The following is a 25,463-nucleotide window of genomic DNA, read 5'->3' on the forward strand; positions in this document are numbered from 1 at the left end:
TGAGGCCTGAACCCTCCCTCTCCAACCTTGCCCTGCTTAGCTCCAGATTTACGAGGGCTTGCTCCTCCTTTCGGTATTAGGAAGAGAAGCGGAGGGATGAGTTGAAAATCATCTCTGGATTCTTGCCTCCTGTACACAGCTGTATCCCTATCCTCTCCCTCCTTTCCCCACATTGCCCGCTCGGTGACTTATGTTTGCCGGAGGGTAGCCTCGCCTATCCGGAGCGCTCGGTCCTGTGGCGGGGCACCCACTGATGCTCTTTGGCCCGGAGCTTCCCGAAAGGTGCCTGCCTCCGCGGGTGCTCGAGGCCACGCAGAGGTGCTTCTCCCTCCCCGCATCACCTCACCCACAGACCTCTCTTGCCATAATTTCACCCACCCTTATATAAAACCGCGCGACCCACCCCCCCGCCATCCTACCCGGCGCAGCGCCCCCTCCCTTGGCTGCGCCTGGGCGGGCGGGCGGGGAGCTGAAGGGACCGGGGCGCGCGGGAGGCGCGCAGAGCTCTCCGGCAGCCCGCGCTCGCCGCGTCTGGGGAATTGGCTGTGGGCGAGGCGGCCCCGGCTGGCCTTTATCGCTCGCCCCGCTGGTCGCTTGAAACTTTATCAGCGAGTCTCGCCACTCGCCGCAGACGCGAGCGGGGGGCGGGGGCGCGGCAAGGCGCCGGCGGCCGTGACGAGGCGCTCCCGGCGCTGAGCGCTTCTGCTCCGGGCACGCATGGCGCCCGCACACGGAGTCTGACCTGATGCGGACGCAAGGGGGTTAATATGAACGCCTGTCTCGGTGGAATCTGGCTCTGGCTCCCTCTGCTCTTGACCTGGCTCAGCCCTGAGGTCAGCTCTTCATGGTGGTAAGTGCACGCGCACGGGCGCCGGGGTATTTTGGGGATGGGAGTGGAGCCCGCAGGGGCCACATAGACGCTTCCCGGCGGCGCTTCCCCGCGGCCGCGGCAGTCACGGCTTCCGACCCGAACCCAAGCTGCTGCCCTCTCCTATTGCCCCTTGGATTCTCCTCGGAAGCCCATTCCAGCTTCGACAACTTCAACACCCCCCCGCGCCCCCCCCCATTCCCCCTCAACTGAGAGCTCGGATGTTCGGTGTATTTGGATCCAGCTGAGCGACAGCAAAATCGGGATCTTTGAGACAAGCGCTAGCCGGGTCTCTAGCTCTACTAGCACAGACGGGTGTGCGCGCGCGCGCGCGCGTGTGTGTGTGTGGGTGGGTGGGTGGGTGAACTTAGCTCCAAAACTACTATCATCCCCCCATGCTCCCCTCCCCCCAAAAAACCCTCAAGATAAAAACCGACGGGGCAATTCAGGCGGGCAAGAGCGGTAGAACCCGAAGCGTGTGATTTTGCCTTCTTTCCCGTCCTTCCACATTCCTAGTGCTTCACCCCAGTGGGGCGGAAGAACATTTTGCTGCCTCCAGGTAGAGACTACCGCCTTAATGCGAAGCTCCAGAGGCCGGGAGCTCTAAGATGTCAGTTCGAAACCACAGTCACCCCAAAGAGTAAATTTGCTGCTGTCCTTTATACGTGGATCTTCGATTTATTCTGCATAGTGAAGGAACGTTGAAACGTAACAGGTCTTAGCATCCTTAAAAGTTCCAAAGGGAGAGGCTCTCCCCACCCAGAAACTCATCTCCATCTCCTTCATCTTGAGAAGAGAGAGAGTTGAGAGCTCTTTAGCGTTCTTGCACCTAAAAACTTCCGAACTGATACTTAAAACACTGATTCAGAAAGACCTGTTATCTGTTATGATGTGCTGTTTTTTAAAAGAATCTGGCAAAAGTAAGGCGTCGCAGCCAAATGAGAGACTGGAGCAGGGAACTTTAGGAAGACACGAGCTCTTCAAAGGAGCAAAGCAAAGAAAGCATGGATGGGAAGAGGGGTTCAATTCCTTCCTAAGCCACTTTGAACAGAAAGGCGTTTAGCCTTGACATTACTGACATAGGATCAAAGATTGATTTATCAGAGTGACCGTTTTTCAATAAAATGACTATTTCTGTCTCCATGGGTGTATAAACATTATTTATTGCCCAGGCTTTTTGTCACATTGTCTCTCAGCTGTCACTTAAATATATTTTTGGGGAGTCACAGCTGTAATGATTTTATGATCATATAAAATAATGAAAATACAAGAAAAAGACATTCTCCTTGTTTGATCGCTTCAAAAGACACCTATGGCAGCTTGGGTTATATAAAAGGTAACTTTCTAAACATTTCACAACTAATAGAGAACATCTGGGTAGAGATGATGATGTAATTTTTTGTTAAAGTTTCTTCTCAAAAGTACTTTATGGAGCTATAACACTGTTTGATTCTTCCAAACATTTAGTGTCCTTAATAACAATAGAAAGATTTTTTCCCAAAGGTTCTCTATAAAAGCCAAAAAGAGCTGGAAAATGGAAATATTTAACAGATTCTTTAGTAGGAAAAGAAAGGCATGCCTGTGCAGAGAGGATAACATCAGATACCGGCAGGTGTTGATTAGACAGATACAGACAGTTTAAGACACTTAAACATTAGATCAAATAAATGGCAGTGAGGAGCTTCTAAAGGTCGGCTTCCTCCAAAGCCAAGTCCAGACACATTGTGTACTGAGATCAGAGTCTTCTTGGAAGAAGTCTTCCAAAAACATGTTGCCCCTTCCCGCCTCAACCCATTCCCCAACTGCAGACCTTGCCTCTCCCACCCTGCCCAGAGCATCATCTGGTGGCCTCGGCTTCACATCCAAGAAACAGTCAGCACTCCGTTTTGGGGTGGCTTCTACCAGACCACTCACCATGCCTGCTGTGCCGCTTCTCCAGTGAACTAAAGTTAAACAACCTTTGCCTTCTAATATCCCCCAAAAGATAGGAATTCATATTTGAAATGCTGCTTTGAACTCTTCCCTCTCCCGGGAAACACCACGTGAGGCCTCGCTGTTCTGTGCTCTCCCCCGTGTTGGTCCTTCCCAGGTACATGAGAGCTACAGGTGGCTCCTCCAGGGTGATGTGTGACAATGTGCCAGGCCTTGTGAGCCGCCAGCGGCAGCTGTGCCACCGACACCCGGACGTGATGCGTGCCATCGGCCTGGGCGTGTCCGAGTGGACGGCAGAGTGCCAGCACCAGTTCCGCCAGCACCGCTGGAACTGCAACACCCTGGACAGGGATCACAGCCTCTTCGGCAGGGTCCTGCTTCGAAGTAAGTCTCCCGCCTTCACGCAGCTCATGGGCTCTACCCTCATATACACACACCCTTATTTGGTCTTCAAAGTCCCTGCTCATCTTGTCTTGCATGCTATGCAGTCAGAAGCTTGTTCTGTTGGGTGCCATTAGTCCCGTCGAGACAAGGACTCGAGAAATCAAGAAACTTGTCTGTCTCAAGTTTGGGAGGAGGATGTAGTGCCCCAGGCTGGTGTCTTTTTTATTCTTGGCTCTGTCCATCCACGTCAAGTCACAACCCTGCCTGTCCCTCCAGGTTCAGATTTTGTCTCTAGAAGAAAGGACGCAGCAGCCACAGAGCGCTTTTGACTTTTTAACTCTTCTTTCTGGGACTTGAAACTTCCAGAAGGAAATGAGCAGAAGATTGGGATAGAATGCCCAAATCTTTTATTGGCCATAGATGGTCATTATTACAATAACAAGTCAGTGTTATTAAGAAGCAGAGACAAATCTCTGCTCAACACCTCTGACCTCCCATTCGGCTACTCGGCTTCGGGTCACTCTGTTTCTAAATTAAGCATTTTTTTCGGTAAACTGTAAATTCTGTAAGGCAGGAACTCATCTGCTTTCCCTGCACCTTACTTGGTACCTTGTGTGTTGTAGGCATCACTCATTCATTGAATGGTTGAATGAATGGATGGATGAACTTGTAGTGAGTGCCTATTCTCCAGGTACATTTTAAGCAGAAGGATATTTATGGAGGGTAGGGGTGGGAACCATGAATACACAGAGGTAGACCTTGGATATATTGCAGGTTTGGTTCCAGATCACCACAATAAAGCAAGTCACACGAATTTTTTGGGTTTCCCAATGCATATAAAAGTTATGTTTATACTACGCTGTAGTCTATTAACTGTTGAAAAAACAATGTACATACCTTAATTTTAAAATACTTTATTGCTAAAAAATGGTAACCAGCATTTGACAATGCAGGTTGCCACAAAGCTTCAGTTTGTAAAAAACAATATCTGTGAAGCGCAATAAAGTGCAATAAAATGGGGTACGCCTGTGGTTTCTTCCTTTCTCTTTTTTAGAAAGCACATTGAACATTATCTAACTACATAATAAACTTCTTAAAAGTTCTGAATGTGGAAAGTAGCTTACTAACTTGTACACAATCAGAGAAAATTAACTGAAAATCAGATCTTATTTTCAAAACATCCCCATCCCTTAACCTGGTCTTAGCAGCATTCTCCAAGAAGTAGCACATCCCATTTGCTACTGGGAAATCTTACTGAAAACACAACAGTTTATGTGCGAACCCCAGAAACAGGAAACTTTCCACTTGTTTTTGCCCACCTCCCCCTCCCAATCCTAAGAAAATCATTCGGGCTGTGCACTTGGTAATGCTTAACGGAGCGTGTTTCTATCAGGTAATCATCACAGCCCTAGGGTTTTATGAGGCCAAATGCATAACTGAATGTCTCTAAAATCCCCCAAGGGCGTAGTACTCTCACTCTTAGTGTACCCCTAAAGTTAATTTACTGTGATATTCTGCAATTTTATTCTCTGGTTTAAGAATATTCTTCCGCATTCCTTTTGGAGTTTTGATATGACATCACAACATTTTTGAAAGGATAATAATAAATTTCAGCTACATGGAATTTTAAGACTTCACCTAGATTAACTCACCAGTGAATCAATTAAAGTGCTGGACCTTATCAAAGAGAGTTTGCAAATATCTGGCACAATAAATCTTTGCATATATTAGGTACAGGCTCTTGGTGTTAAAGATGTATCAGGATTTTTCCTTTACAAAGGTCTCAACCATTTTCCAATGATTACAAATTAAGTGTACTTCTCATTTATAAAATGATCACCTATAGAGTCTGTCTATGAAAATCCATTAAGATGTCTCCATATTGAAAAAAAAAAAAAACCTTTCCATAACAAGTCAAAGGAAGCAAGTTTGACACTGATTCTAGAGAGTGTATATGCCAAAGCTGGAGGTTCATTCAACTTAATCTTGGCAATGTTTGTTTCTTCAGAGCTGTAGAATGGCTGAGAGGGAAAAGGTTATAAATAGAGAAAGCAGAACAAGTTTGACTTAGGCTAAGCCTTCAGGTAAATTAGAGATTATAACTGTACTCCCTTCAGATTTCTTTCAGATGAAGCTGAACGCTTTGCCAAAGTACTCAAAACTTAAAACACTCATGCTACACAGTTTCTTTCCAATCTTCACAGAAGGCCAGATTTCTTCCTGGACATTTACGTAAACTCCTGTGACTGTCAGTGATGATTTTGTGTTGGTTATGGGAAGGCTGAATTTGGCCTAAGGTAGCTTATCCTGGAAATAATCACGAAATTCCAATGAAGCTATCCAAAGAGTTTTACAATTAATTGCTTGGAGGGAAATTCACATCTTAGAGTTGTAAAGAACTCCTCCTTCGGAAACCTAAATGTCCTCATAGATAAATAGGAAAGCCAAAGGGCAGTACCACATATAAGAAGAACATAAAAGTTACTAACATATCCTGTGGTCATAGAGAAATGGAGAACATCTGCCTCTTTTGCTTCAGAGACCAAGAGTAAGGCAGACCGATTTTTAGGAACTTTCGTAATTTGCTCATTCAAACGACTATCACCAGACACGGGCAGAGAAATGTAAAGACAGAACTAGTAAACTCAAAAATAATCCTGCAAGAATTTGCATATACTTTCAGAATTCTAGAATAAGCCTAAACAAAAAGGTGATTAGATTTCATCCTTGTTAAAAAAAAAGGCAAGCATTTAAAAAAAAAAGAGTTGAACAACCCGTAACCTTCCAGAAAGCCTAGCTCCTAGTGTTCTGCCTTCCCAGCTGCCTGTCCCACCCTATACACTTAGTAAACATTGCTTGACTTATCTCAAACCAAAAATTAGAGAAACTTCAATAGTAACACATCAGGAAGTCTAAATATCACCATTTAGATTTGGATTTTGTTTCATATTGCAATGGCTTTAAAAAGAATCAGTTTTTCTAAGAAGAGGCCCGAGATCAAAATTTGTTTTGTTCCAAAGCCAACTCTTGAAATGTGCTACTATTTTGCACATAGCATTTTAGTGATTCATCTAAGACACTTAACTGAAAACATCTTAAGGCCATATCTACATGATATACCAAAACATCTGGAGGTAAAATGAAAAGATATTCCATGTGCTAATTTTTTATTTAAATAAATAAATAAATATCTAGCTATTTAGTAATGCGTTTGAATAATAAATGACAAATATTTAGAAAGGTGATGGCTTTGCTTTGGAAATTATTTCTGAAATGTAGCAGATTTTTAAGTGATTTTTTTTTTTCTTTCAGCCAACAAGTCAATGTAGTTGTTTGCAAGTTAGGCCGGGATGCATTCTGTGCCTAGACAATTTATTCCTCTACTAACCTTCAAAATACTGTCTGGTCACTGACATTCTATCATCTGCATCTTCCATAGCTTTCCCCTAAAAGATCACCTCATAAAGTTTCTCTTCTTTCTCCTTAAGAAATAAGACTAGTGCAAAATCTATTACACATTCAGGAATTTTCCCCCATATGATATCTCTAAATGTGGGGACCGAACTCCAAATCCAAAACCAGGCTTTAGCAGATCAATGGGATGACTGTGGACAAGGTATTTTCCTACATGGTAAAATGGGTAAACTAAAAATTTTATTTATCTGAAAGCCACTAGCAGAGATTAAGCCACATTTGCATCTATTAGTCACCATCTTTTACAAAACGTATCAATTCCTCTTAGAAAATCATCTGTGATCCTTATAACATAATCTGGAATTCTAAAACAGCTCCCACAACCGTCACATTTCTCTCTGGAGAGCACTACCTGCTACCTCTGGCAAATATTCATATAACTGATTTTACCTAACTTCAAGGCATGATTGATTCTTTTTTTTTTGGATGGTTAGAGGTTTCGGGGAAGATATTTTTCGAAGGCTGAGGCAAGTGCCATTTAATATGGTATAGATACATTTTCCTGATTTTTAATAATGAGACTAGCAGAGCAGATATTGCAAGGGATGTATAATAAATTTTAGCACTGAATGACAAACGGAAACAAGCAGGGCTTTGACGCGAAAAGGTGGTTTGTTCTCCCAGCTGTGTGGTTCAAAAAGTCACACTCGTCTTGACATAGTGAATCACCAAATGGCTCTCCATTTGCTGCCTTGCACTGGCATTAGCTTGTTCGGCTTCTATTTTGATGGTGAATATATTTGCTGCAGCAACCATTAGTAAAAAGCCATGCTAATAACAGTGAAATACAGCTCCACTTGAAAAATGAGGTGCACACAGACCCTTAAGAGCCTTATATCTGTCACTATACCACAACACCGTGTTATGAGTTACTACAGATTATTAAAATAATTTAATGTTGTTATCGCACTGAAATATGTACCCTTCAGCCTGGAAGTGAACGTAGCCTGTGCTCTAATAAAGAACAATTCTAAGAAAGGACCCCAAAGGGTTCTTGCCCAGGTCTAATTATAGGCGGTAAATTTGTTTCCTTCCAGAAAAAAACCAAAGAAAAGCTTTTCGCTGTCTTTTCCCCAATACCAGTGATTAGTGCAGGTGTTCCAGAAGAAAGTAAATTCACCTTAATAGTTAGACGTCGTATGTAACTCAAGGATATTGCATAGTGCCTTCAATAATCCCGCCGTTACTTGTGAAAGCTGATGCCAAGCCGAAGCTCTCCAGGGTTAACCAGAGGTGCTGGTTACTGCTGTGAACTGTCTTCCCACCTCAACCCCTAGATTACTTCGAATTCAGCATCTCAGTAGCAATCATTTACACACATACAAGTGTCCTCAATAATGCCTGGAGGTCTGGAAGGTTTTTCCAGTGAGAGCTGTAGTAGCACGAATACCCAGAAATGTTACGGAATGATAGAATTGTAGAATTCAGACTGTATGCTGCAGAGGAGGAAACCAAGGTCTAGAGATGTCCTGCTCCTCTCTTCTGGGACATGTGGGATTCTAGGTTAAAGCAAGAACGTGTATGAGACTAATATGAAGCCAGGAACTGGGCAGGGCAGGCTTTTGCTGCATTTTCGTTTATACTTTATTTACTTTAAGGATAGTTGTCCTACAGTTATCCAAATTGATAGAAGCTTGTATTAAGCGCGACAATGCATATTCAAGAGCCAGCCTTGGCTCTAGGAAAGAATTCTTCGAGGATACTTTGTCTAGTGGCAAAGTATGTCAGAGGCAGAACAAGTATTAAACAGCCATCGTGTAAAAGTTACTCAGAATGAACAATGCCAGACTACTTTTAAGAAAAGCATTTTTGTTACAGGTAGCCGGGAATCTGCCTTTGTTTACGCCATCTCCTCAGCTGGAGTTGTATTTGCCATCACCAGGGCCTGTAGCCAAGGAGAATTAAAATCCTGTTCCTGTGACCCAAAGAAGAAGGGAACCGCCAAGGACAGCAAGGGCACTTTTGACTGGGGTGGCTGCAGTGATAACATTGACTATGGGATCAAGTTTGCCCGAGCCTTTGTGGACGCCAAGGAAAGGAAAGGAAAGGATGCCAGAGCCCTGATGAATCTTCACAACAACAGAGCCGGCAGGAAGGTATGGACTGCAACAGTGCTCGTTTTGTAGACTGCATGGCCTTATAAATCACTTAAGGCAAGCTTATCTTAAGCCTTCCTAGAGTGCTAAAATGCTATCATCACAACTTCCCACTGTCCCCCAGCCCAGAGCTGTTTGTTCTAAAGAATACCACCAGCTGGGTTGAAATATCCCCACCTGCCCTCTACCTTCCCTCCCACAGCTAGGCTCAAGGAGTCCACCCACTGCTTTTGGCATTGGGTACAGTCAGGTGCCTATGGTCTCTCTGGATACTGTGTCATCTAGTCAGAAGATAGCATCTGTGGTTGAGGATAGGGCTGCATCCCACATACCAGTAGGACACTGAATGCTTGTATCTAAGGGGTATCAAGTCCCAGAACATCTTGTCTCAAACTTATCATGAAAGCAGCTCACCAGGCATGGCTTGTTCGCTTCTTCTAGATTCAGGGAAGCTCTTTTCAGAACCAGAAGCTGCTTTCACTCTTAAAAGCCCCACCTTGGGCTTTTAAGGGGTTTCTGGTACTGGATGAGTAAGTGGACTAGGGGAAGACGTGCCCCAAAGAGGCACACTGGCCCCTTAACCTCTAGTCCTGACTGAGCTCTTGGGCTGTGGGTACCTAGTCAATATTCATTCCCTAACTCCCATTTGTTAGATGAGGAAAATAGACCCTCCTGTGCTCGAGGTCACATGGAGAATCAGAAGAAAAGCCAGGACTAGAATTCAGGTTTCAACTCCCAGCCTCGGGGTGGTTTGGCCTAGGATTAAACCATTTCAATGCCAGTGTTCAGATCCACTGATGAGCCATGTCTTTGGGCATGGTGGCTTGACCAGAATAACTAGAGAATCTCAATAGAGAGAGAATAGAGAATAGAGAATCTTGAACCAGAATAACTAGAGAATCTGCTGCACATTAGGCCTTTGTGTAAGAAGCATAAACTGGTTGGCTAATCAAACATTCAGTCAGAACCATTCTAAAATAATCTAACTGCCAATGAGAAGAGATAACTATAATTTGTCTTTTATCAACACAAAATAAATATGTGCTTGACATTAATATATAAAGAAAGATCAGCATAAAATTGAAAAGTCCCCAGGGGGGCTTTAACAGGAAAAAAGAATAGAAAAGAATGCAGATCTGTTTGGATGAAAACCCTTTTACTAGGCTCACAGAGGGAACAGATCTCATTTAAAGGAATTTGGAAGGAAAGAAGTCTTGCTTAGCACATGGAATAAGATGAGTGTGACCTGAGCAGTTTACAAATAGTACCTTTCTTGAACTTGGAAAATCAACATTCCTAATTTTCACAAATTTATGAACTTATAGTGACTACTGCCAAGAATATAGACCACGGTTGTGCAATCCTACAACTGTGGTAATTACTGTTTGTGCAATGGTTTAGATAAGGAAAAATTTACATTGACCTTTGTTTTGACATTGATACCATATGTATAGGTTATAAAGTGTGGTGTCTTTGATAGGAGAATGCTGCTTAATTATTCAAGCACAGTATATAGTTGGATCTCCCAGACTCTTTGTACGGATAAGAGCATATGGTCATACACCGCATCCAAAATTACGTTGACTCATCAAAATAAATGTTAATTTTGCTTAATAGATCATTAGATATTGAATGTTTCTACTCTTCAAGACAATAGATCTTAGCCATTATATTGAAGGCTCTCAATAAACATGATTTTTAACGTAAATTACATGATTCCTCACTGTGTAGAGGTGAACAGCTGTCAGGCCTCAGATATTCTCCTGCCTACTCTGCAAAACTTAGGAGGCTACTTTTGATTGGAATAAAAGTGCACACACTGACTTTTTAAAATGTGGCTTTAATTAATGGTGGGTGGGCAGACTTTTTCAAGGAGATGCATGATGTCAGTGAATATGAACTTTAATGAGAGTAAATGTATTGAGATAAACATGCGTCTCTAATTCTCTTCTTGCGGTCATTAGACCCCCAGTCTCTACTCCCCCTTCGTACCAGCAGAAGGTCTGTGGAATCAAAATGAGAACAGGCTGGGCTCGAGTCTGAAGGCAGCCCTCCCGAGCTACGCCTCCGACTGGCCTAGCTCTACAAAACCCCAGCCTCCAAGGCCGAGAGCCACATCAGTTCATTTTTTTTTCTTCTTTGTGCTTTTCAGTATTTCCCAAATTGTCCACTACGAACATCTTCTACTTTTTAAAATGGGGGGATGGGGTGGGGTGGGGAACAAGGGGCAGGACCAATACATTTGAAAAGAAAAGCCATCTATTCCAGGATTGTTCTGCTTAGCCAACACTACAAATCAGAATTCAACACTGCCATTCACAACAGGCCTTAACTTTCCCCTAATATTTGAGCAGTTTAATTCTTTTATTATAGCAGCTGGTTAGAGCACCCTCATGTGTCTCTGTACTGTAATATCATTTTAGATCTTCTATGCTGTTATATCACTTTATTTTAATCACAGCTTCAACAGAATTGGTAATGACGCTTCTTTCCTTCATGTTTTCTTGGAACTCATCTTAAGTCTAGTTTTCTGCCTCCAAATAGGACTATTAATAAGTCTTGAAAAGATAAATCTACCTTGTTCAAAACAAACATTTTATCGAAAAAGACAGCCCATAGCTTCTCTTAGCAGTTCTTTTTAGATCTAAAGAAGCCATGTTATGAAAACTTCTAAATTATATTTTAAGATAGGTTAAGGTAAATTTCAGGTGAAAGTTACTTGGTTGATAGTCACCATTTGCTTCCTTTCAGGATCTTGAAAACAGCTTTAAATTAGTCCACTCTTTCTACATGAAATGATCACAACTTCTTTTACCTTTCCTAAGAGAATCTATCTCAAAATATTCCATGTACCAAATCAAATACTGCCCTTCAATCAAGACATTTCCATAATAAGAATAAGAGGAATTCCATAAAAATACTTTTCCCAAAAGTATTTCTTACCATAGTGAAGATGGAACAAGGGATGTGAAGCGAGACCTACCTTCGTTTTAACCCTGCAATACCAGTGGCTTAGATCGCTGAATTCAGGCTCTTTCAGATGTAAAGGGGGTTACGTAGTGCTATGGAAAGACAAGGGTAAAGTGAATAGCACAGAACCTGGCAAGTAGTAGGTGCTCAGTAAAAGCTAGTCCCCCCTTACCCCTTTAGTGACGTGAAGGTTATCTGTAACTCAGGGTACAGAATCAGGCACAAATCCAGTTTGAACTAGTACATAGGATTCAATCTGATCTCTCCACATACCCACAGACTCATCTTCGGTACAGTCTAACATACTAAGAAAAAATAGGCATATGGCATTAGCTAATACAAAAGACCATCAAAATCCTTTGTAATTTGATCTTCTAAAAAACCCCTATTGGAATAAAAAACAGTATTAGTATTTCTATTTTTCAGATGACGAAACTGGGCCTCAGAGGGATCAAGTGACTAACGCATAGGGTCATACAGTCGTGAAGTGCTGGGCTTGGGGGCTCAAACCCATTGCTTTCATCTTTTTGTCCTTATCTACCTTTCCATGTTGTCTCTGTTGAGAATTTCTGAGAAAGATAAACACACAGCATTTCTGTACTGAAAGAAACAAAACAAAAACAGCAGCAGCAGCAGCAAGCAGTCCTTGGAAGGTAGTTTACTGGGGACACTTTTTTCCTCTTTGTGTGTGTCTTTAATTTTACAAGTTTCCTAAACTGAATATGTATTATTTCTTAATAAAAGGGAAAACCTTGTTTAAATACCAAAAACATAACTTCTAGTCACCATGAACATGCCCAAAGCTTATTTGGTGGATTTCCAAAATTTCAACTCAAGGCACTGCAAGTTCTAGAGCACTGTTCCTATGTGCTACTGGACTAAATTTGGGAAAAGCACTGTTTCTGGTACTGTCATATGTAGAAAAGAATAAGACAAAATCCTGACCACAAGAAACTTTTTTTTTTTTTTTTTTTTTTTTTTGCGGTACGCGGGTCTCTCACTGTTGTGGCCTCTCCCGCTGCGGAGCACAGGCTCCAGATGCGCAGGCTCAGCGGCCATGGCTCACGGGCCTATCCGCTCCGCGGCATGTGGGATCTTCCGGGACCAGGGCACGAACCCGTGTCCCCTGCATCGGCAGGCGGACTCTCAACCACTGCGCCCCCAGGGAAGCCCAAGAAACTAAATTTTAATCAGGGAGACAAGTGAAATACAATTGCAAGGCAAGCTCTATGCTAGATGGTATAATAGAAAAATCACCCAAAGGGCCAGTTAGTTGAGGAGAGAAAGGTTGTGTCATAAAAGAGCTGGGTGTTGAAGCTGGAGATAAAGGTTTCCTATGGCTGAGATAGGGAAAATGCTTTCCAGGATGAAGGGACTCCAGACAAAGAAAGATATGAGAGTAGAAAGAACATCAAAATTGAAGAATGACAAGGGTACTAGGGTAGAGCTCATGACTGAGAATTAATAGGAGCTGAGGCTGCAAATTTGAGTCTTGGCCAGATCTGGAGAGCCTCAAATGCCATGCTGAGATATTTGGGTGCTGCTGTGAAGCAATGGGAAGGTATTGAACAATGCAGGAGATGTTAAATACTTAAGTTCCAGTTTTATGTACTGTTAATTTCCCTAGAGTCCACTTTAAAAGAATGACAGATTTCAAAGTTCAAATCTTCTGTAATAGGGTTGAATGAATGACTTTAAAAAATAGACTCACTAGGAAACTTATGAGAAATTTCTACCTCCCTGAATTTTATTTTCAGCCTTACCTATACATATAAGGACTGATACAGACAGTAAGCTTCCTGATGGATAGTAATAAAAAATTAGCATATGGCAACTGTGTTGCTATTTATATTTTTAACATAGTGTTTACATTGTTATTGGCTCATTAGGGGTTCTTAGCTATTGACATCATGTTGACTGAGGCAACATGGAGGCTCGGGCTCTGGACACTGGTTCTAATACTTGAGCATGACCTTGGCCAAGTTACCTAACAAGGATTGCTACAGAAAATAAAATATATACACATAAGCACCAGGTTTTAAGCAAGCCTAGGAGGTAGGTATCATTACTATCCATATTTTCCATATGAAGAGACTAAAGTCTATATAATAGGGTGGCCGGAATTAGGAAACAAGTTGAATTTATTTCCTAGCTGAAATTCAAACTTAACTTAGCCTCCTGTATTTTACATTTATATATATTTAGATATCCTGTATTTTTTTTTTTTTTTTTTTTGTGCGGTACGCGGGCCTCTCACTGTTGTGGCCTCTCCCGCTGCGGAGCACGGGCTCCGGACGCGCAGGCTCAGCGGCCACGGCTCACGGGCCCAGCCGCTCCGCGGGATGTGGGATCTTCCCAGACCGGGGCATGAACCCGTGTCCCCTGCATCGGCAGGCGGACTCTCAACCACTGCACCACCAGGGAAGCCCATCCTGTATTTTATATGTGAGAAGTTAGGAGGGCAAAGGATCCAGAGTTTCTAGTTCTGTGCTCTGCCCAATCCAGCACCCCTCAAGGTCAGTGCTGTGGAGCGCCGGGCCTGCCCCTGAGCTCGGCCCACTGAGGCGCCAGCACAAAGCAGATACTTCCAAGTTCTGACTACAGGAAATACCTCCGAAGTCAACACAAATGGATATTGTACAAGATGTAAGCATAGCCTTACAGGCAAGTAAATCTTGGGCCTAATAAAGACTTCCAAGAATAGATCCTATGATGCCACTTAAGATAAATAATACATAATGGGTCTGAACCAAGAGAACTGGGTGTGATGAAAAAGAAATCACTCTCGAAAAGTAAGGAATATCAACAGAAAAGAAAGTGATAAAACTGAACTGAATTACAGAGCCAGACTGCTTTAACCTCCTGTATATCCTCATCTTCCTTTCAATAATGTTGAGCATCTTTTCGAAGCACAACTTTCACTTAGTACAGATTTATGTTCTGACTGGCTTTCTCTGTTCATAAAATTAAAGGCATTCTGAAAAATTAGATCAGTTCTGCCAGCCTCACCTCTCTCTTGTTGGACCCAAAGAAAGAATGTTTTTGATACTGTCAATCTTTTACCATGTATGAATCAAAAACTAACCAGAATTAAAGTCCCAAAGCAGAGAAAACTGTTAACAAAATTGTTACAGTTCCAGGTAAAGTTCTATTATTCATAGAAAATGTTTTTTTAGACTGGCCTCATTAGTCAATAAAAATTATTATATATATGGTTAGTCAACAGTAATGTTCTTGAATTCCACAAATAAGTTCCACACCTTATATTTCCTAGCTAAGCCCACCCACAGTCACTGTTTTTAAACAATAACAGTGCTCAAGAAATAACAATGTCTTATTTAAGTTAATAAATGATTGCATAAGCAAATCAACTGCACAGTTTGCTAATAAATATTCCTTATTTTCCTAGTTCCAGAGCATGTATGTTTGAAAGATATGTTGGTCTGGTTTTCAGTAACTCTTATTAGAGATGTGGACCTGTCAAAGGGATTTAATTGTTAATAAATGTACTTGGCTTTAAGCCAGCATCTGAAAATTAAATAATATGTTTTTAATGTGTGTTTCCCTCAGGAAAACTGATATAGGACCAGAAATATGGTAGTTGCTTTGTGGCATACACCCAACTAAAAAGTGAAGTACTAACACGTTTTCAAATGCTCAAGTTAAACTAAATACTTTAGTTGAAACATAGCATCTAAAGACCTAAAATAAATTCTAAGCAGGATTTCTAAAGCAAGGTCAGTAGTTAAGTTTGCATAGATTTCACATGGTATAAGGTGGATTGCCCTTTTTCTGATAGGGAGAGAATCAGTATAGCAGGACACAGGGGTCATAAACTTAGCAAAATGCAGGTACTTACCAAAAAAATTCTCATGATCTGCAAAGAAGTCTTATAAAGACACCCTGGCATTGCTTGGGCTCCGTCTCCAAAAAGCCTGAGTTAAGAGACTAAAATTTCACTCTCCTTGGGAGAAGTTTGTCTTATTAAAACTGTCAAAATAATTCTTTGTGGACTAATTTGATGTGCAAACACTAAATATAAAAACTTTTGTAGGACCCATCCACTGAAACCAGAGACCATGAACCCCCCAGGAGTTCATGAGAAAGGCTGGCAGAGTGATTTAAGGTGTCAACCTGGTGTCAGACAGGCTTGGGGTACATCCTGCCTCAGCTACATTGCCTGTGAGACTTAGGGCAACGTCCTCAGGGTCTAGGTATCTCAATATCCTCATCTGTAAAACGGGGATGAAAATAGTACATGCCTTATATGCTTGTGTGGATTAAATAAAAGTGCTTAAATCAAGTGCTCAGCATGGCTTAACATATGGTAAGATCCTAATGAATGCTATGCCCTGTTATTATGCTCTGAGCTTTAGTTGGGATAAATATAAAATAGAATTGTTCTAGCTTGCACAATGCATGTATTTCCTTCTTCCATGCCCCCCTTTTTTAAAAACAGTCAGACTTTTGTTTCTGTGGTATAGAATATTAATATTTATAAGTTTCTTAAATTCTAAGAGTAGAAAATAGCCTCTGCAGAACTGAAGGCTTAAAGTGCTCAAAATCAAAGATTTAAGGGCCATCAAAAATCTACTAAGATTTTAGCACTGACAGAACGATGAGCTTACTGAAGATTTTTTATTGAGAAAAGTTATATATTAAACTAAAAATGGTTTCTATGAGGCTAAATGCCAAAAGAGTACTCCTGTCCTTAGCAGTCACATTTATTCATCTTTTTAAAAGTAGTGGACTTCCCTGGTGGCACAGTGGTTAAGAATCCGTCTGCCAATGCAGGGAACCCGGGTTCAACCCCTGGTCTGGGAAGATCCAACATGCCGCGGAGCAACTAAGCCCGTGCGCCACAACTACTGAGCCTACACTCTAGAGCCCGTGCTCCGCAAGAGAAGCCACTGCAATGAGAAGCCCACATATACTGCAAGGAAGAGTAGCTCTCTCTCGCCACAACTAGAGAAAGCCTGTGAGCAGCAACAAAGACCCAACACCGCCAAAAATAAATAATTTAAAAAATAAAAAAATAAAAGTAGTCATGTCAAATGAGCAAAGGTTTAGTGATGAGATGCCACAGAGTACACACTGGTGGGATTAAGCAAATAGTGAGGGGAAGTGGCTGATGAGGAATTGCGCTGGGCGCCTGGGGGATATAAAAAGCCAGGAGGGCTGTGAGAATTTACAAAGAGGGGCCTAAGAAGTAGGTTGAAAATGAAAACTTGACAGCAGTCTGCATCAAGAATCAAAGAAGGAAGTGGTACCAGAGACCCTTTAGAAAAGATTCGAGACAAAGTGGGAAACGGGACCTAAATGTGTCATGGGCTGAGGCCTGTTTCTGGAAGAAGCTTTCAGCATCACACACTGGAGACAGACAGCAAGTCACTGTAATCGATTCTTCTTCGAGTTCTTTCTGTTATAAAAACAATACTCACACAAACAAAAGTAACAAACTGAGCAATGCAGAAGTGTGTCTCATAAAATAAGAACATTTCCTCCCCTCACAATCCTTGTCTCCTTCCAGAACATTTCAAAGTGCAATCGGACTCAAGGCTGTGGACAGAACATATACAATTTCACCTCTTCCTTCCTCCCTCAGACCTCATTAAAATTATAGTAATGGAATAAAAGTGGCTTAAATCAACAATAAAGAGAATAGTCAAAGAAATGAGAGAACTCAACAAATTTCTGGAAAGTGGAAAGGGAATGAAGAAATCGTAACATAAAGCAGGATGGAGAAGCCTCAGCCTAGAAGAATAAAAGCAGATGAGGCGCGGGGGAAAACAAAAGCAGATGAGGAATGTGGAAACTAAGATACCCGGAGAAAATTTCAGATACAAATGAGCACTGGAGAGAAGCACAGGGCTGAAAATTGGGATTAACTGAAAAACCCATTGGTGGCATAAAGAACCCCATCCCCTCTCCTTCACCCCCAAGCAGAACTCCTGGAAGTCTAGTGTCGAACCTTCTAGGCTTTCTGCAGTTAGAGCCTCCAGAACAGCCAGTGTCCTACCTACTCACTAGAAAGCAAACCTCTGGTCCACAAGCCCCACCATATAACCAGAGCACCTAAATACTTTGTTATGACTTCACTCTTAAATATGAAGAGACTGTCCAAGAATTACCATATATTCGATTAAATTCAGAAGCATAAAAGAAAGCAAACAAACAAAAAAGCAGTAAGTCAGGCAGGGGTGAGAAGAAAATTTTTAAAAGCCAGGAAGATCCAAGCAGATATTAACATCCATGAACAACAAGAATGGATGCTTTGAAAAAGTGACAATTAGAGAACAAGAGAGAACTTGGAAGAGAAAGCCAAAGAAATCTCCCAGAAAGTAAAACAAAAAGCCCAAAGGACACATGGAGAACCATAAACATCACCTCTCTTTCCCACTTGAGTTTGAAACCAACTAAAAAATGAACAAGGGAGGTAGACAGAAGGAGTAACAGCATCTGTTGCAGGACTGAAAAGAAGGCTGCACTGGAGGGTGCAGTTTTGAAGCTTCAACTCCACCGGGAGCTGGGCAGACTTACCCCATCCCAGGCTGCACACCGGGGCCCTGCAGGGAGCCCCTTGCTGAAGGGCAGGAGCTGATCATAACTTATCTGCTCCACAGGCTGGCAGATGCCCAAAGAGAAGGAACCCAGGCGCACAAGCCCTGCTCCTTCTTCTAAACTCACCAGTTGGATAAGTCAGTTGTCCTACCCTGGGAGAAATGAGTAAGGGGATGGAGAGAGCCAAGAGTGTTAGTCTAATGGAATTTATTCCTCAAGAAGCCAGGAAGAAAGTATTAAAACTATAAAAGAGAAAATATGAGACATGGAGGATTGAGTCAGAAGGTTCAGCAACTTGACTAATTAGAATGTTGTAAAGAGACTAAAAGTGTGTGTGTGGGGGTGGAATATTAAGAGAATATTCTCAGTGCTGAAGTTTCTAGATCGAAAGGGCCCACTGAGGGCTGAGCAGGACTCATTTTTTAAAAATCCTAAATATATCATTGTGATATTTCAGAACACCAAGGATAAGGGAAGGTTTCTAGAACCTTCCATGTGGGGGGTGGGGGTGGGAAAGTGAAATGAAAACAATAATCAGTTGCCAGAGAATCAGCCAGACATCAGACTTCCCATCTGTAACACTAGAGGCCAAAGCCTGTGGAGCAATAACTTCAGTTTTGAGGGAAAATTATTTTCAACCCAGAATTTTATAACCAGCCAAACTATTAGCCAAGTGTGAAGGCTGAATAAAGACATCTTAACACACAACATTCAGAAAATGCATCGCCCATGTGCCTTGAAGGAGTTACTCAAGAAGGGGCTGCAGCAAAGAGAAGGAATGAACCAAAAAAAGAGAAAACATGGCATCTGGCAGAGCAGAGTGTCCACCTAGGAGGGCATGATCCCAGCTGTGTCCAGATGGGACTTAAGAAGATGCAGGACCATGGAACCCGCAGGAAACGAGGGGAAGTAATGGAACAGGTGGAATGAGCCTGAGAGTGGAAGACATTAGGTTACAGTAAACACACTTGGTAGCAAGTAAAGTGAGAAAAAGCCAAACTTCACTCCAGCAACATTCTTCTTCAGCACAGAGGCAATGCTATTGGATCAGAGATTATAAAATGCAGTCCTTGGTTATGCAGTTAACTGTTTGACATCCATCTTTACCGTTCTGAGTTTTTAGATTCAACATCTAGACATACCATGAGAGCCTTAACTATTGTTACAGAACTTTAATGCTCTCGTCTTTGTCACCACAAAAGGACAAGCCTCGTACTTAATAAATGAATGAATGAATGAATAAAATCAATGTCATGAAAGACAAAGAAAGGCTGAGGAGCTGTTCCAGACTATAAGAGACATGATAACTAAATGCAACATGTGATCCTGGGCTGGATCCTGGACCAGAGAAAACAATAGCTCTTAGAAGAAGGAGGAGGAGAGGAAGGATGAGAATGAGGAGGAGTGAGCTGCGGGGGGGGGGGGGGGGGGGGAGAAGCGAGCTGCGGAGGGGGTGGAGGGAGCAGACATTATTGGGACAACTGGCAAAATTTGAAGAAGGTATGTAGATTATAGTATTGTACCAAAGATGTTAAATTTCCTGATTTTGATAATAGTATTGTGGTATTTCAGGGTTAAGAGATGCCATGTCTACAATTTACTCTCAAACATAAGAAATTTATGTATCTAGACTATTTTCTCTCTGTGCATGTGTATGTGTGTGTATGTGTGTGTGTGTGTGGAAAATGACAAACCAAATAGGACAAAATATTTAGTAATTGGCAAATCTGAGTGAAGAGTTCATTGTACTATTCTTGCAACATTTCTGTAAGTTTGAAATCATTTCAAAACAAAAGTAAAAACAGCAAAGTCTATTAGTAATCCTAAAAAAAAGAAAGAAAAGGACAGGCCCTGCTGACAGAGACTGGGAAGAAGGGGAGGAGGAAGGAAGGGCTACAAATATCCTCATCTCCTAAGAAAAAGCACCAGTAACTTTTGGAACTAGAAGAGGGGTAAGGGTGCTCCTTGAAGTCGGAGAGCTCATCAGAACCAACCGTTACAGAACCATGTTGGGAGCTGGGTGAGGGAAATTAGGTGTGAATTAAGTTCTCACCCGCCACAAGAAGAAGTCTATCAGGAACTATCTAATGTTGACCCATACGTAAACAGAGTGACTGGCAGAGCTGCCGGACTCAGCTGCGCCAACCGTGCGTGGCGCCCCTCTCCAGAGGGCTCCATTCACTGCACTGTCACTGTAGATTTGTTTAGTTATGAAGAGAATTTTCTGGTGGATGTCCGTATAGTATCTGGAGGATGGGATGTCTTTCTGTTTCTCACAAAGCTGGCGGTCAGCTAGCACAGAACTGGTCGTATAGACATTTGGGGAGCCACCATAAGGGCAGAATGCATTAAAAGTGACCGCTCTGGGGTTGTGCCGTGCAGACCGGGAGGAGAGATAAGAGGAGAGGGTACAGCACAGGGCTATTGCTTTTCACTGTCTTTTCTGGACTATTTGATTTTTTCAAATCATGCGCAACAGTTCTTTAATTTTAAAATTTGAAAGTAATAATTAAAAACAAACACAAAAAAGCCCCAGACTGGCAGCGCCTGGGATGTATGTCTCCAGGTACCAGCGCCCCCACCCCCTCCGCCCCGACCCCTTCGTTCGCTCATTTCCTTTAAGGTGCAAATAAAAGGTCTGCAGCCGCTCCTTCAGCGGCCTGCGGGAGAAGCCCACCATTCCCTCAGCCAGCGCCTCCCGAGACCCCGGGGGAGCGTCCCTCCGGGCAGGACCCTCCACTGCAACCTGTCTCTCTGAGAGCGCTTGGCTTTTACTCCACTGGTCGCCATCTTTCGTACCCTCCAAAGCAGCACTAGCGCAAACTGCTGCTTGTGGGAAATTTTCCCTAGAGGTCAGAACATTTTGAAGATACAGGGTAGGACACAACTTCTAATTCAGTCATGAGATATCCCAGTTCCCAGGACCTAAGTCCTAAGACCGACCCCTCCACGAGAATTTCTCACCTGCTCCGGCCCTCCGTGGGCCCCGGACTCTGGCCGTGGTGCGCGGGCTCCTTTCCTCCTCCGCTGCTTTCCCAGGTGTGGACTTGATTCTCAGCGTGGCTGCGTATTAGAAGCACCTGGACCGGAAGTACCATCAAGGCTGGGCCCCACCCCCAGGGCAGGTTCTGGTATATTCAGCTCCGGGAGAGGCCAGGGTCTCTGTGACCGAAAGGGTCCCCAGGTGATTTTGATGTGTATCCAAGAGGAGAACCACTGGTCTGCTCTCTCTAGGTGCCAGAGAACAATCCCTAAATTCCTGGGGTTTTTTTTTTTTGTTTTTTTAACTCTTTCCAGATCAAGCAGCCTCTCAAACGGCGGCCAGATTATAAATGAACATTCTTTCCCTTCCTTCTTCTCTGTGTATGCACACATACGCAGGCCTTTAAAAAGTGGATCGGGACTTCCCTGGTGGCGCAGTGGTTGAGAGTCCGCCTGCCGATGCAGAGGACACAGGTTCGTGCCCCGGTCCGGGAAGATCCCACATGCCGCAGAGCAGCTGGGCCCGTGAGCCATGGCCGCTGAGCCTGCGCGTCCGGAACCTGTGCTCCGCAACGGGAGAGGCCGCAACAGTGAGAGGCCCGCGTACCGCAAAAAAAAACCCCAAAAAAGTGGATCATACCACGTATACTGTTCTGCATTTTGCTTTTCATCTGACACCCTTTTATATTGTAAGAATGATCTACATCATTAATCAAAGACCACATCGTATTCCTTTATTAAGCACATACCATAATTTGCTTAACCCTTGTCCTGTTGATGTCATTTGGTTTTTTCCTAATATTTTGCTCTTGCTAATTATGCTGCAGTGAATATCCATGTGGGTATGCATCCTTCAAAACTGGTGCAGATATTTCCAGAGTGTAATCGCAAGGTCAGAGGATACCGTACATTCTCACCAAGTTTGTTATAGCATCTCCTTTCCATACTCTTACCAACACCAAATATTATCAAATTATCAATCTTTTTACTATTTGCTAACCTGCTAGGCAAAGAAAAAAAAGGTGTTACATTGCTTCAGTTTGCATTTCTCTGATTACTAGTGAAGTTGAACATCTTTTTGTCTCTTTGTTGGTACTTTGTATTTCTCCTGTGAATGGCCTGTTTCATAGATTTTTGATGACAATTAGTTTGGAAGATGCAATGTAATTCCTCCCCATATCTCTCTCTACTTCTTTTCTGCCCCATTATAATAGGTCTCTAATATTATTCATTTAATTCTTGATTTATTCAAAAGGATAGAGGGAAGCAGAGTATACACAATTCAAAAGTTGAGAAAAACACAGTGCAATTTATATGAAGATTTTAAATGTGTTTTTAGAAAGAGCATGGATCTGGGAGTGAGACATATCTGATTCACATCCTAGTCTGCCTCTGTCTAGCTGGGTGACTCTGGGGAATTTTACTTTCCTCACTGATCCCGGGTTTCGTGGGAAAACTAATCCGCTTTGCCTAATCATGGTAATTAAGTAAGATAATGGGCGGAGCCTGGCACATAGTGCAGTACTCACTGTGTGGTGCGTATTATTATAACGTTATTACAACATTTGAATATTGGAATTCTTCCAGACTAGGCAAACTTATCGTGAGCTTCTCCATCCCATTTCTTACTCTTACCTCAACTACTGTCTAAGTCAGGCCGCCTAGCCTTAGGTCCCTCCCCTCTGCCTCGCTGATGGAGTGGGGTATTGCCCTCTTCAAGGTTAAGGGTCTGAATTTCAAGTCTGCAAACCTGGGACATAGAAGAGGTGGAGGTAGCACCCAGGTGTGACTGAGCACTTCTCGGACTGTGTGTTAGGAATGGGGCCTGGAGATGCAAGCAAACCCAGTACCAGAGAAGGTGTCTCACTTTCCCCCTTGGTTAATTGTCAAGCCCGTGATTAATCCACAATCAAGAACTGACCTAGAGTCTGTCGTACAGAGTGAAGTAAGTCAGAAAGAGAAAAACAAATACCGTATGCTAACACATATATATGGAATCTAAAACAAACAAAATGGTTCTGAAGAACCTAGGGGCAGGACAGGAATAAAGACGCAGACGTAGAGAATGGACTTGAGGACACGGGAAGGGGGAAGGGTAAGCTGGGACGACGTGAGAGAGTGGCAGGGACATATATACACAGCCAGATGTAAAATAGATAGCTAGTGGGAAGTAGCTGTATGGCACAGGGAGATCAATTCAGTGTTTTGTGACCACCTAGAGGGGTGGGAGAGGGAGGGTGGGAGGGAGACGCAAGAGGGAGGGGATATGGAGATATATGTATACATATAGCTGATTCACTTTGTTATAAAGCAGAAACTAACACACCATTGTAAAGCAATTATACTCCAATAAAGATGTTAAAAAAAAACTAAAAAAGAACTGACCATGGTTCCAGTGGAAATACTTTCGCTTATAAGTAACAGACCCCGGGGACACTAAATAATGAGGAAAACTTAATATCTTGGATCCCGAGAAGTCTGGAGGCAGGGCAGGGCCACAGCGGGTTCATTCAGGCAGTTCAGCAACACCCTCCAGAACCCAGTTCTTCCTATCCTTCTAGACTGCCGTCTGCAGCTTGTTGCTCGTCCTGCATTGGCTGCCTCATGTCCCAAGGAGGCTGCTGCAGAAAGCGGCATCCAGAGACAGAGAAGAGGACTTTCTCCCCTTCTACAGAGCGAAGAGACCTTTCTTACAAGCCTCCCAACAGACTATTCCTAACATCATATTGGCCCAAATTGAATCATCACGTGCCCTCTGCCGAAAAAAATCAGTGGCAATTAGTATTATTGATTTGGGCTGCTCCGGGTCAGAGAGAAGCCGGGCCACTTCTGAAGCACGTGGCTGCCCAACACCTGAACAGAAGTTAGCGAGGAAGAGGGAAGTGGCTGTTGCCACTCAACAGTGAGTGACGATGATGATCAACAGGGTGTACGACTGCCACAGCTGTGCGTATTTATAAGGGCTCACAAGGTGTATTTTCAATTAATATACAAACCCTTCAGTTAATCAAATAATTAATATGCAAGTCCTTCCATTTGCATATTTTAAATTAATATGCAAACCCTTCAGTTACCAAGTTCGAACTTTGCAACCTGGAAACCTAGTATTACAAAGAAAGGGAAGTAATATTTCCTGTTATTTTTAAATCTAGGAGTATTACTTATGAGTAAATAACCCAGCTTTTAAAGGAATAAGCTTTGAAGAATGAGCATTCATAGTCAATTCCCAAGCACTTGGCATGGAGTGAGTTCTGCGTGGCTCCATTGAGATCTTAGGATAGAGGGCTCCCGGACAGGTGACCCAAATGGGGCAGACTGGGGGAACCAAGACGGCCCTCCTAGGGGTTTTTCTCTGGCAGAGGCCTGCTGTCCAAGTCACCCGTGAGCCTCATACCAAACACCTGGAATAAAAAGATGGGGGGCAGGGTGGGGGCCATATGGGGAGTGTAGTTCCAGAAAAGGAGTTCATTCTAAGAAATCCTTTAAAGATGCCCAGATCCCTGGGACCTGGGAGACCAAACTAATGCCATTCCTCCTGCTTCCTTCTCTGTCCTTCACTCCAAAGCTGGCTCATCCTGAAGAGGACAGATTTCAAATGTAACAGGGCACAGTCCTCCGTGCGGGGCAAAGCGGGAAACCTGTGGTGCCAAGGCCCGAGCTGGGAAGGGGATGAGTGAGTGCACAACTGTGGAGACACCATGCTGTCTTGGCTCCTTCTAGAATGCTTCTGTGGGCCTGAGCTTCTGGAGTGATGAACATTTCTGCACACGTAGTCCCATTGATACTATAGCCTTGTTCAGAAACTGAGTCTGTGGAAGAGGAAACACCAGGGCAGAGTTACCTGGGGTGAGGCTCTGGGGAGGGAGAGGCAGCCTGGAACATTGGTTTCTGTGGAGTGGGGTGGAGGGTGAGCTAGGGTGCTGCAGGGAGCTCCACCTGGGCTGCATTCTGGAGCCAACCCGCCCGTACCCCATCCCTAGACCAATTATACCAGAACCTCAGGGAGTGGGGCTGAGCAAGGTTCCAACTATCACCTCCAAGTTCTTAGAAATAGGTCTCTCAATGCGTTACCCTGAGAACTTTGCTCCTAGTGCCACCTTGCATAATGTCATCAAGGGGTTTCATTCCCCTTCTGCCTATGCCCCCCACCCTAGATACCCTCTGTCTTGGACATGCAAATGGAGAGGATGGGGACC

General features: G+C 43.3%; 1 protein-coding gene across 1 annotated transcript in view; it reads left to right on the top strand.

The window, feature by feature from the left end:
* The first annotated feature begins 557 nt into the window (after nucleotides 1-557).
* Nucleotides 558-25,463, top strand: part of WNT2 (Wnt family member 2) — a 46,139-nt gene continuing 21,233 nt past the window's right edge. The window contains exons 1-3 of the mRNA XM_030857634.2: nucleotides 558-850; nucleotides 2,958-3,184; nucleotides 8,477-8,754. Of these exons, the coding sequence (XP_030713494.1) occupies nucleotides 768-850; nucleotides 2,958-3,184; nucleotides 8,477-8,754 (588 nt within the window). The 5' untranslated portion in view covers nucleotides 558-767. The remainder of the gene's footprint in view (nucleotides 851-2,957; nucleotides 3,185-8,476; nucleotides 8,755-25,463) is intronic.

The sequence above is a fragment of the Globicephala melas genome, chromosome 9 (genome assembly GCF_963455315.2).
Source record: "Globicephala melas chromosome 9, mGloMel1.2, whole genome shotgun sequence".
Lineage (NCBI taxonomy): Eukaryota > Metazoa > Chordata > Mammalia > Artiodactyla > Delphinidae > Globicephala > Globicephala melas.